General features: G+C 42.0%; 1 protein-coding gene across 9 annotated transcripts in view; it reads right to left on the reverse strand.

Annotated features, from left to right (window-relative positions):
- ARHGAP27 (Rho GTPase activating protein 27) overlaps positions 1-13844 on the reverse strand; it is an 86484-nt gene that overhangs the window by 41723 nt on the left and 30917 nt on the right. The window contains exon 1 of one of the 9 annotated variants that reach the window (XM_069750814.1): positions 8794-8939. The exons of the other annotated variants lie outside the window; for them this stretch is intronic. Coding sequence (XP_069606915.1) covers positions 8794-8865 — 72 coding nt within the window. The 5' untranslated portion in view covers positions 8866-8939. Of the gene's footprint in view, positions 1-8793; positions 8940-13844 lie in introns of those variants that run through there. 9 annotated transcript variants of the gene reach the window in all.

Here is a 13844-nt window from a genome sequence, read left to right on the forward strand (position 1 = left end):
ACAGAAAAATCACTGATGTCTGAGTGAGGCCTTAGAAAAATAAGAGTCTAACCAAACAAAGGTTAGATACCAAAGAAAGAGAAGGAGCCTCGCAAGTCAGAAAAACCACTAACAAAGGAAGAGTCTAAAAACAGGAGCCACAGGAGACAGAAAAACCACTAGGGAAAGAAAGTAGGAGACACCACAGAAATTAGGGTGAACACTAGGAAGAGAAAGTTTTGCCAAACATGGAAAACAGAAGGAAAAAAGAAGAAGCTCCACAAATGAGAATGAACATTAGGGAAAGGGAATCTCAACAAATACAAGACAACAGGGAAGAAAATGAAAAAAAAAAAAAAAAAAGAAGCAACAAAGAGAAAATTATGAGTCTCAGGCTATATACCTTTGGTGCCTTTTAGGGTATGTGCACACGTTGCGGATTGGGGGGCAGAATTTTCTGCACAAAATCTGCATCTCCTGACAGAAAACGCAGGTGCAGATTTGACGCTTTTTTAATGCGGATTTTGTGCGTTTTTGTTGCGGATTTCATGCGTTTTTTACCCCTGCGGATTTCTATAATGGAAGGGTGCAAAAATGCTGCAGATCCGCACAAAAGAAGTGACATGCTTCTTCTTTTGATCTGCAGCGTTTTCCATGCGGAATTTTCCGCACCATTAGCACAGCATTTTTTTTTCCTATTGATTTACATTGTACTGTAAATTACTTTGTGGAACTGCAGCGTTTCTGTGCGTACTAAATCCGCATCGTGTGCACATAGTCTTAGTAGCTGAGATTTCCCAGGTGAAGCTGCTTCAGAAGAATACTAGCAAATGTTTTCCCTGAGACAGCAAAGCGGTCTCAGACAACTTTCACACTATTGTAAAGAATAAAAATGTCAAAAATTTTAACCGCTCTAGGGTTCCCAAATCCGGAATGGTTTGGAGTTTTTGTTCTCCGATTTTCATCAGTGTGCTGGACCAGATTTTAATTAGTGTCAGTTTTTGCCACCACTTTCAGCAGTTTTTTTCAGTATTAAAAAAAAAAACAAAAAAAAAAAAACAAGACAGAACAAGACTGTTTGCTAGAGGAAGACTGACAAACCCCAAAGAGTCAGTGTAAGGCTACGTTCACATTAGCGTCTTTGGGCAGAGCGTCGTCGACAGATACCGACGCTTGCGTCATGCGCCCCTATCTTTAACATGGGGGCACATGGACATGCGCCGGTATGCGTTGTCAAGCGTTGTACAACGCATGCGTCATTTGGGCGCACCAGACAGGGCGCGGCCGATGCTACATGTTGCATTTTTCCTGCGCCAAATTTCCGGTAAACAACGCATGCAACGCACTTGCGTTGTAAATGCGCCAAAAAACACATTAGTGTCTATGTAAAACGCATAGGGCGCAGGTGCCTGCGTTGACCTGTGTTGTTCGACGCATGCGCCTTTTGAGTAAAAAACAAGTGAAGTGTCTAGACAGTGACAAGAGCATAAGCATTAGCCAAGGCAAAATCCAACTCCATATTCATGCAGATACTCTCCATGGGACGCTCCATCTTGATGCTGGAAACACAAGCAAAATGGGAGGAATTCATCTCTGCAAGGGTATATATACACAAATTCCATTACACCCACCCTCTTCTATCCCATTGGTGGTCTTTGTCTAGACACTTTTTTGGGCGTTTTTTATCTTGAATTGTGTCAAGAATAATAACATTTTAGGACAACGCATGCGTCAAAAAACGCTGCGTTGTGTATGCGGTTTTACATGCGTTTTGGGTTGCGTTGACGACGCTGCGCCCAAAGACGCTAATGTGAACGCAGCCTAAAACGGACAGCACTTGGAGTCATTAGTGTGATGTCCAAGATGGTCACTGACCCATACAATTGCATTGACTAGTTTAATCCGTGACTCTAATCACAAACTGACTTGTTTTATGGATGCAAGAAAAATAAAGGACATGTGAACAGTGAAACAGACTATAATGGATAAATGAGGCCTGAAACAGGTGACAACGAGAAAGATTTAACAAAAAAAATAAGAAGAACCATCCAGGGAAGAGAAAGCCTTGCAAGACAGAAAAAAAACAATAGGAAGCTTCTAACCAGATGAGGGAGACGCCATGGAAAAGCAGGAGAGATTTATAAAACAAGAGAAGAACTAAAGAAGAGTCTCACAAAATAGAGGAGAAAAGAAAGGACAATTTAATGGACTTAATCTACAGACAAATCTCTGGGACACCTAGCAAAGAATTTGAGATGCAAATTAGATTCCAACTTATCGCTTTTGCACTCGGACATCTCAGATCCTAAACCACTTAGAGATCGGAAATTATGGAGAAATATACTATACATCTTTCTAAGCTACTGTGTTAAATTTTAAGCAAATTTCTTTAAATTGTATAGGTCATTAGTATGAAATCGAGAAAAGTGAACAACATCATTGCTGCTTCTGGGTTCAGATTATTGGAGCACACTAGATTTTGTTACCCCGAGTTCTCTCACTTTTTAGTATTTGGTGAGTTTTTAGTGTTGCAGCACTTTTGCACCAATTACGTTACAAACATTTTTATCTCGCTTTTGATTGTGGGATTTTTGCCTATTTTTGGTAGTTCATGATTTACATAAAGCGGCTTTGATTTTGAGACTCCCTAGTATTTGGCTGTCAAAACTTTATAGATACAGTCCTGTGGAGATTACATGCGTTTTTTACCTGTAGATTTTCCACATCTAATACAATTCTAAAAGGAAAATCTGTACATAAAACGCAGCTAAGAACAAAAAAGTACACCATTGGCATGAAAATAAAGTGTGTTTGGTGATCGAATGTCTATAGCCAATATCTCACTGGCTGACAGAAGAGGGCCCCTGTGCAAGAACAATACATGCGCCCTTGCAGACCACTAGCTCAACGTAATGCACAATTCTACACGTTTTAGAAGTGGAAATGGGCCCCCTTACCTCTTGGGCCCCTGTGCCGCCGCGCAGGTTGCACCAATGATATGTTCACCCCTGCAATACTTGAGAACCAGATCTAGGACCAAGCATGAGGTGAGGCAGATATGTCTTCAGTTCATTGTCGTCTTTTCGTGCAGTAGATACTATCCAGTCCAGACAATGCTAATGACTTCTGTAAACATCACACACACCCTTCAATGATCCTTAGGCCTCATTCAGACATCAGTTTCTCATATACAAGTGCCATTCATGTTTTTCAAGGATAGCACTTGCGCATATGATAGTCTATGGTGTAATTCACATGTCAGATCTTTTCCTCAAACATAGTGGTCCGTACAAAGACTTGGCTAATATTGATCTCATGCTCAAATCAAAATTACCAATACAAAAACTATAGGTCCGTCCATGGGGAAAGGGGGGGACAAAATATAAAACAAACACCCAGACAGCACTCTGATGCTATATGCATGCCAATAGATTTTCAAAACAAAACAAAACAAAAAAAACTCTGAAGGTAAAACTGACACCCTGACCAGACTCTGTTGAAACGCTAATCAAAAACACTGGCGGGACTCGGGCTGTTTTTCTTGTACGAGAAAAATCAATGGTATCTGATTGGATTGAGCCCTAATTCAGATCCTCCTCTAGTATGTACTGAGAGCAGATAAAATATACAGTGGGGTAAAAAAGTATTTATTTAGTCAGCCACCAATTGTGCAAGTTCTCCCACTTAAAAAGATGAGAGAGGCCTGTGATTGACATCATAGGTAGACCACAACTATGAGAGTCAAAATGAGAAAACAAATCCAGAAAATCACCTTGTCTGATTTGACAAGATTTATTTTGCAAATTATGGTGGAAAATAAGTATTTGGTCACCTAAAAACATGCAAGATTTCTGGCTCTCACAGACCTGTAACAACTTCTTTTAGAGGCTCCTCTGTTCTCCACTCATTACCTGTAGTAATGGCACCTGTTTGAACTTGTTATCAGTATAAAAGACACCTGTACACAACCTCAAACATTCACACTCCAAAATCCACTATGGTGAAGACCAAAGAGCTGTCGAAGGACACCAGAAACAAAATTGTAGCCTTGCACCAGGCTGGGAAGACTGAATCTGCAATGGGCAAGCAGCTTGTTGTGATGAAATCAACTGTGGTAGCAATAATAAGAAAATGGAAGAATTTCAAGACCACTGATAATCTCCCTCGATCTAGGGCTCCACCAAGATCTCACCATGTGGGGTCAAAATGATCACAAGAACGGTGAGCAAAATCCCAGAACCACACGGGGGGACCTATTGACTGACCTGCATAGAGCTGGGACCACCGTAACAAAAGCTACCATCAGTAATACACTACGCCGCCAGGGACTCAGATCCTGCAGTGCCAGACGTGTCCCAATGCTTAAGCCAGTGCATTTCCGGGCCCTTCTGACGTTTGCTAGAGAGAATTTGGATTATCGAGAAGAGTATTGGGAGAATGTCATATGGTCTGATGAAACCAAAGTAGAACTGTTTGGTAGAAACAAAACTCGTGTTTGGAGGTGACAGAATGCTTAGTTGCATCTAAAGAACACCATACGTACTGTGAACCATGGGGGTGGCAACATCATGCTTTGTGACTGTTTCTCTGCAAAGGGACCAGGACGACTGATCCGTGTACATGAAAGAATGAATGGAGCCATGAATCGTGAGATTTTGAGCGCAAACCTCCTTTCATCAGCAAGGGCATTGGAGATGAAACATGGATGGGTCCTTCAGCATAATGATTTCCAAACACACTGCCAAGGCAACAAAGGAGTGGCTTCGTAAAAAGCATATGAAGGTCCTGGAGTGGCCTAGCCAGTCTCCAGATCTCAACCCCATAGAAAACCTTTAGATAGAGTTGAAAATCCATGTTGCCCAGTGGCAGGCCCAAAACATCACTGCTCTAGAGGAAATCTGCATGGAGGAATGGACCAACATACCACCAACAGTGTGTGCCAACCTTGTGAAGATTTACAGAAAACGTTTGACCTCTGTCATTGCCAACAAAGGATATATAACAAAATATTGAGATGAACTTTTGTTCATGACCAAATACTTATTTTCCACCATAATTTGCAAAATAAATCTTGCCAAATCAGACAAGGTGATTTTCTGGATTTGTTTTCTCATTTTGACTCTGATAGTTGTGGTCTACCTATGATGTCAATTGCAGGTCATCTTTTTAAGTGGGAGAACTTGCACAATTGGTGGCTGACTAAATACTTTTTTCCCCCCACTGTACATGCACAAGCTCAAAAATTACAACCCCCAGCAGCCTGAAGAGGAAGCTCCTGGATGTGTCCATAACGGCTAAATGATCTAACCCTTGTCCATAGCCGATACCTCTGAGATGATCCTCCTGATAGAGGACATACTTTTTGGAGAATGGAGCTTACATTGAATGTATGTGAATTCTCCTAGATGCTAAAAAGCAAAACTGCAGACAGACCACACAAAGCCACATGTCGTCTTCCTGTCAGCATAAACAGGATATATATATATATTAGAGGAACAATGAGGCCACGCAATACAGTCCTGGAAAAATAAAATCTATTGCATCAGTTACAGTAGTTTATATCAGCAACTTTCACAATATGGAGAGTCCTATGAAGCAGAAGTCAACTATTTCTACAGGTGTCAGTGTCCGCTGCACATTTTGTCAGGTGCAAAAAGGTCTGCTTGCAAAATTAGTGACTTCTCAATAACGTTTCCTGCTCCAAAGCCACAGGTTTACAAAACATCTAACCAACACGCCTACGATATGCCCGTCCCCAAAAATTGAGAGCTGATCCGTTCATAACAGTCATGGTACATACCACCAACTTGTCGTCTGAATAGAAAAATCAGAAGAGTAGGGACATATCTGGACATGTAGTACAGTCATGGCCAAAAGTATTGACACCCCTGCAATTCTGTCAGATAATACTCAGTTTCTTCCTGAAAATGATTGCAAACACAAATTATTTGGTATTATTATCATCTTCATTTAATTTGTCTTAAATGAAAAAACACAAAAAGTATTGTCCTAAAGCCAAATTGGATATAATTCCACACCAAACATAAAAAGGGGGTGGACAAAAGTATTGGCACTGTTCGAAAAATCATGTGATGCTTCTCTAATTTTTTTAATTATCAGCACCTGTAACTTACCTGTGGCACCTAACAGGTGTTGGCAATTACTAAATCACACTTCAGCCAGTTGACAAGGATTAAAGTTCACTCAACCTCTGTCCTGTGTCCTTGTGTGTACTACATTGAGCATAAAGAAAAGAAAGAAGACCAAAGAACTGTCTGAGGACTTGAGAAACCAAATTGTGAGGAAGCATGAGCAATCTCAAGGCTACAAGTTCATCTCCAAAGACCTGAAAGTTCATGTGTCTACCGTGCGCAGTGTCATCAAGAAGTTTAAAGCCCATGGCACTGTGGCTAACCTCCCTAGATGTGGACGAAAAAGAAAAATTGACAAGAGATTTCAACGCAAGATTGTGCGGATGTTGGATATAGAATCTCGACTAACATCCAAACAAGTTCAAGCTGCCCTGCAGTCCGACGGTGCAACAGTGTCAACCCGTACTATCTGTCGGCATCTGAATGAAAAGGGACTGTATAGTAGGAGACTCAGGAAGACCCCACTTCTTATCCCGAGAAGGCTGGAGTGTGCCAAAACTTACCTGAAAAAGCCTAAAATGTTTTGGGAGAATGTTCTCTGGTCAGATGAGACAAAAGTAGAGCTTTTTGGGCAAAGGCATCAACAGTTTACAGGAGAAAAAAGAGGCATTCAAAGAAAAATATGGCAGAGGTTCCCTGATGTTTTGGAGTTGCTTTGCTGCCTCTGGCACTGGACTGCTTGACGATGTGCATGGCATTATGAAGTCTGAAGACTACCAACAAATTTTGCAGCATAATGTAGGGCTCAGTGTGAGAAAGCTTGGTCTCCCTCAGAGGTCATGGGTCTTCCAGCAGGACAATGATCCAAAAGCACTAGAAAATGGTTTGAGAGAAAGCACTGGAGACTTCTAAGGTGGCCAGCAATGAGTCCAGACCTGAATCCCATAGAACACCTGTGGAGAGATCTAAAAATGGCAGTTTGGAGAAGGCACCCTTCAAATATCAGGGACCTGGAGCAGTTTGCCAAAGAAGAATGGTCTAAAATTCCAGCAGAGCTTTGTAAGAAACTCATTGATGGTTACCGGAAGCGGTTGGTCGCAGTTATTTTGGCTAAAGGTTGTGCAACCAAGTATTAGGCTGAGGGTGCCAATACTTTTGTCTGGCCCATTTTTGGAGTTTTGTGTGAAATGATCAATGTTTTGCTTTTTGCTTCATTCTCTTTTGTGTTTTTTCATTTAAGACAAATTAAATGAAGATAATACCAAATAATTTGTGTTTGCAATCATTTTCAGGAAGAAAATGAGTATTATCTGACAGAATTTCAGAGGTGTCAATACTTTTGGCCATGACTGTATATATTAACCATAGAGAGCATCAACATCCAGACCCTTTCTACTAACGCACATACAAACCTGCAGAGGTATGGTCTAGGGAGGTGCTGAGCACCTTGACCCAAGTGTGTACATGCCACATGGACAGCTCGTACAGACACTACAAGAGCCCTGTCCTGGATGTCCATTCTCTTTGCTCCAGGGTGACTAAAAAACAATTCCCACACAAGGAACATGTAGGCAATGTCCTGTCAGGACAATACATGTACGATCCTGTGTGCACTAGAACTACTACAGCATCAAACTATTCATTCAACTAGGACAAAGCTACAACACAAGCTCAAGTGCTAGAGAGGTAAAAGCACGTGCAGTATGAAAAACCTGATTTATAAAACCTCTTATGGTATGTGTACACAGTCTCTGATAGACGTTGGCATAGCTGTAATGTTTTTTAGGTAAAAGACCCTTCAGGAAAAAGCTGGCTTTTTTCCTTGAAACGTTATTTTTGGCATCCATCAGGTCATTTCCTTTTTTAGCTTTTTATTCTATACAGAAAAGTTTCGGAAGACGTCAGAAGAATGGTCAGGTCATTTCTTCTGGCCACTTAACGCCTTTCCAAGTCTGAAGCAAATAAAAGAAGTTACAAAAGAGTAAACCTATTCACAATGAGTCGTTTTGACATTTCTGTGCTTATGATCTTCTTAACGTTTATGAAACTTTTTTTTATTTTTTTAAAGGCTGGTTCCAGGCAGAATACACCTGAAATAGACAATGCATGCTCATACCCTAAATTGGTAAAATAGAAGATATTCCCTCTAAACGAAAACAGTAGCGACCCAAATAATTTGGATGACGGCCATAAACTCGCTGACCTAAGGGGATAAGTACAATTACCCTGTTAACTGTGTAAAGAGGTTCATACAATTCAGCCTACTATTCTGTTGATCCTAAAGAAAGTTAAAAACCCTCCATCAGAGCATTCTTGAGTATGGGAAAGTCGGGAGAGATAGTTGACCAAATGGTTCTTTGGCCCACAGCTATTCAACGTGTGCCAGTTTTAAGTTTTATAGTAAATAATCCCCATCTGTGTAGAAACCTTCCTTCTAGACATTGAGCACCTCCCCTTGTTGTAGTCAAATAGAGTGAGAGTCCCTCTACGGACAGATAGCATATCAGTCAGCACCAGGAAAAGACCATACATAAGCCACATAGCTGGGCAGTGACTAGAAAACAGTACATGTTTTCTTATGACACATACATGTGACACCATATAATATGAAGGTAAATGGATGGTTAGCATTGACTAGCAGCCATCCACAAGCTTCCCAACTTCCACAGATGTCAATTACCTCTATGCTGCTGACCATCAACAGATGAGTCCTAGACCATACCTCAACAATCCTAGGTGAGCTTGGCGCCATGTTCTTTTTCCTCCTGGAGGTTCTGCTAAAAAAGTCCATCATGGTCCCAGGCCCTGATCCTCACATACGCTACCCACATTTCGGAGTCCTCATGTGCATAGTAACCCTAAGCAGCCACACTACCAACATAAGAGAAAGAAGAACTAGAAGTGGTTGTGACGGGCTTTGCACATTTCCTGTGTTAGGTGGAGAAAGGAAACTGTAGAAAAATCAGGTGGTATGTTTATAGACTCAGGAGAACAGAAGATGAGAAGTACTGTGCAGAGGGGATCCTGCACACAAGTGTTCACTAATGTTGCACATTCTGGTTCAATACAGGTCTATTGGAAAAAGTATTCCAAAATTTCTACAAAAAGAATCTGTATCCAGATATGCTTCTTTCTGCATCTACATGTAGATATCACCAGTTACTGACTGGGACTGAAATTCAGTCCTGGCATTTGAAATCACATAGGCCCATGCTGTCCCCGTCCCTGAGCATCAGATGAGGATATATTACTAATATTACCCTGGATGGAGGAAAGCAAGATTTACTACAAGACCAATATTTCTAATGATACTGGTGGCCTGCTGGGGTAAGTGACGAAGTCAGCGACTTTGTGAACCATCACAACTCTTAACAGTATAGGTGTCTTGAGAACAACGATTTTGTTAACAAGGTCGCAGACAAGGCGGCCCACAATCAGACAGCCCCTTAAGGCATTTGCCAGAATAGCCAGATGGCCAGTCCCGCCCTAGATATCACCACCTTTTCCATCTTCGCTTCTTTTATTTCAGTGGCTCTTCTTTCCGTGCTACCAGAAGACTTCTCTCACTCTACCTTTGTCTCTTGGTGCTTCTCCTACTGCCAGGGATAGAGTAATCAAAAGTTGCCATATTATTGTTAAGTGTCCTTGGTTAGAAATCGACACCTAAGTTTTGTTCAGGTTCGATTTTAGCAAACTGGATTTCCACCGTTCTTGTAGTTCACTTAAAGGGAACCTATCATGTTGAAAATAGGATCTCATCTGCAGGAAGGATGTTATAGAGCATGAGGAGCGGATCAGATTCATATCCATTTTTGTGGACTTGAATGTTATTAATTAAAATCCCTGGTATTTTTATGTATGGGAGTCCAGTGGGCAGTTCCTATTCAGTGACCGACAGTCTTCCCTCTATGACTGTGCAAGCAGATAGCTGTCAATCAGTAGGACTGCCCACTGGACTTATGTTACAAACATCAGGGATTTCGGTTATCCGGAGTCTTCTCCCACTAACGTATATAGCATTCTGCTCAGCTTCTCCTCTTCTATACCCAGCTGCTCACAGATCAGACTGCATGCACAATGTGACAGGTTCTCTTTAAGTAGGTATTTGTATTGGAAAATTAGTCAACTCCCAGTTTAAGACACTGGTCTACTTTGTTTTCTTCTAAGTATACATTCACATGGGACTTAAACTCCACAGAGTAATTTACACCACATTTGTGCATATCTTGTTGAAATGCTGTAGATTTGCTGCACGTCTCACCCTTTGCGTCGCAGGCCAGTTTACATTGTGGATTTTTCCTATACACAATGCAGGCAGAAAATCCACTGTGTATCAGACCCATGTTGACATACTCTTAAGGTCATGTGAACACAATTTTTTTTACTATGCAGAAACTCTCCAAATCCTACTCAAAAACTTGGGAAATTTTGCTCAATTTCTGTGCCCACTAAAACTTTAAGCAGATTACATTTTTTCAATAACTAAGTTTTTCGGTTAGATGTAAACCACATCGAAGAAAGAAGCAAGCCCTGTGGTACTCCGTGGTTCGAGGAAACTGGTATTGTGGAGGATCAACCGAGAGATGCTCTTTGTGGTCTTCAAGCCAGGAAGGAATCGTACTGTACCATCTAAAAGCTGTGCAATCAACATTATTATTAATTACGGCCTTCAGCTTGATTTCGAGCCATGGCGATTTGAAGGGCGACAAGGAAAGATCGAAATTAACAGAAGCAATTCTACTGTCCAAGGTCTTGCTGAAATCTCCAGCCAGCCCTATAGGTCAGATAATTATAGGATTGCTCTTATCTATAGGTCAGATATTAATAAGGCTGATAAGTGATCTGTAGCTGTAGAGCTGATCGTGATATGAAGATATCCGCACCATTCATGGTGTAAAAATAGGAATTACGATAACCATAATCTGCACCATCATTTCCAGCTTATAATTAATCACATATATGTTGCACGGTGGGTCAGAGGTTAGAACGGTCCTCTGCAGTGGAAAACCAGAGGAAATCCACACAAATAGGAGAACATGCAAACTCATTGTAGATGTTGTCCATCTCACAGGAGTTTGCATCTGGGTTTAAATCCAAAGGACAGCATCTCCAAGACGTCTGTATGTTCTCACAGTTTTTTGCATGAGTTTCCTCCCACACGCCAAAGACACACCGATAGGGGCTCACAAACTACATTTCCTATGGGGATAGTGACTATTATGTTTAAAAAGTTGTATGGAATAATATGGCACCATGTAAGTAAAATGTATCATGTGTTGATATAATGCCACCATACGCAAATTGATAGAGAGGTCACTGCTATTAATTGGAGTATCATAACGATGACTAAGGGGGTAAAGCACTTGTCTCCCAGCATCTCATCTCTGGAAGCAATGACTGGCCAGGCTAAAGTCAACACCATCCGAACTTCAGTTCTCCTGAATGGAGACTTTCAGCCACTTCCCATCTACATTAGATTATGAGCACGGTGTATAGGGAGGTCAATGGGGAAAGCATATCTATCCGGGGTATGCAGACAATGATGGGTGCGCAGAATTTTTAAGTGCCCGTCCCTCTGGGTGTGTTACACTCATCACACAAGGTTTTCTGAGTGACAAGAGCACAAAACAAACAGTGGTGACATTCTCAGGTCGCAATGTGTATGCCGCCGTCAGGTGTGGCACATACAGGGATGGTTCACTAAATTATTGGACCTTGATAACACCCAATCTAAAAGCAGAAACCTTCCCTTAGGTCATGTTCAAAGCCTTACTACTGGTCACTGGTGGTCACAGACAGAATAGGACCCCTGTGCAAGAACAATATATGAGCCCTTTGCAGTCCAATATCTCATTATAATACATATATATTTTGGGGGTAGAAATGGGCCCCCTTACCTTTAGAGGCCCTGTGCGGCCGCACAGGTTGCACCAGTGATGTGTCCGCCCCCGATACTGGTTCCGTGCACATCCAGTGGGACTTCCAGAGCACAAGATGCCTGTGGCAGGAGATTTTATGCCGCAGGTCTCAGGATAGGTACAGATCTTCCACCTTTACATCCATCACCTGCGCGCACGGAAAATAATGGCAGACCACGGTCCGGGGCACAGTATCGTAATCACTAACAACCGGTAAGGTGGATACGTCCTCCCTAATGGTGAGAGTCAGGTTGTGCATTACCTGTTGTCGCAGATCCCAGGTCAGGCGTCCTGATAGCACCTGGATGGAGTAACCCTGAAGCTGCAGGTCACCTGTGCTTCACAGGCTCTGGATCTCACTGCCATATCCTGTCTCAGGTGACGCTGCATGCTATTTGCATTGGGAGTGGCCAGGAACCAGTGTACCCTTTCGATTGAAGTTAACCCTTCAGTCACCGAGCATGTAAATCCAGTCTGACCACTTCTCATTTCACTATGTGTCACATTCTTGTAAGTCACCGTTATTATCTCAAGTCCATTGTAACCTGCGGCAAGAATTCTCATCGAATGTAGTCATTGCTGGGCTTGGGTCCGTATGTTCCCAGAATAACTCACCTGAGGGTCTACCTCCGTTTGAATGTTAACATGAAATCCACCTGCCTAATATTGCTTAATTTCGACCTCATGCCAAAAAACAAACAAAACAGATCTATGGGTTTCCAACAGAACATTGCCCAGAGAATCACACTGCCTCCTCCGGCTCATCTTCTGGTTACCTCTGTTACCCAGGTAAACAATGCGCACACACCTGGCCACCCTTAGGCTAAAAGAAAATGCGATAAAAGACCAGAGCACTTTCTTATTTTGCACATATGCCCATTTTAAGCACTTTCGGTGGCGGACGGGAGTCAGAATGGACACCGACTGGTCTGTAGCTGGATAGTCCCATGTACAACAAGCGGTAACGCTCTGTGTGGTATAACAAATTTCTATCATGGTCAGCAGCAGGGTCGGACTGGGGTGCCAAGGGCCCACCAGTGACATTGATACTTAGGGTCTACTGTTCAGCTCCGTGGAAATCTGTTCACAAATTTGTCTATGCTTCTATATACTAATAGAATAGGTAGTTTATTAAATTATAGGCAAGATTAGGTGATGCCCTCATCTGTATATATTTCATTACGTGTACACCTTATTTATGGTTAGGGGCACACACCTGCACAGAAGCACACCGGGGGACTCGCCTGTTCCCCTGTAGATCGGCAGTAATTTTTTTTCAGCAATTTGTGTTACAGGAGTTCTACTAAGAGATGGACCTTCAGTCTCATTGCAATAAGCCTTGTTACAGGATCACCGGTTGTCCTCCTTTGGACCACTCTTGGTGGATACTAACCACACCCCAGGACCTGCCGTTTTGGAGACACGTTGATCACCAGTCATCTAGCCTTCATATTTTATCCCTTATTAAAAAATCACTCAGATGCTTTTACTAAGCCATTTCTCTTGCTTTCAACACATCAACTTCAGGAACTGACTGCCCACTTGCTCTCCAATAAATCTCATCTCTGACAAGAGCCAATATCATGAAATAAGTAAAAGCTTGGAGAAATAATAAATGTATGGAGAAGCCAGGGTCGATTATGAGGGTAAAAGGAACCTGAGAAAGCACAGGTGACCTTAGTCTTATAAAGCACCAGACAGAAATGTGCTCTATAAAACCTTTCCTCCCCCACACTGGGCAGGGCGCTCCTAGCTAGTAAAGGCCAACGCTCCACAACTTGCAAACATCTCCCATAGAATATAGCAAGTCTGTATTCATGTGGACGATGCACCAAGTGTGGACATACTTTTTTTT

This window comes from Ranitomeya imitator, chromosome 2 (genome assembly GCF_032444005.1).
Source record: "Ranitomeya imitator isolate aRanImi1 chromosome 2, aRanImi1.pri, whole genome shotgun sequence".
In the NCBI taxonomy this organism is placed as follows: domain Eukaryota; kingdom Metazoa; phylum Chordata; class Amphibia; order Anura; family Dendrobatidae; genus Ranitomeya; species Ranitomeya imitator.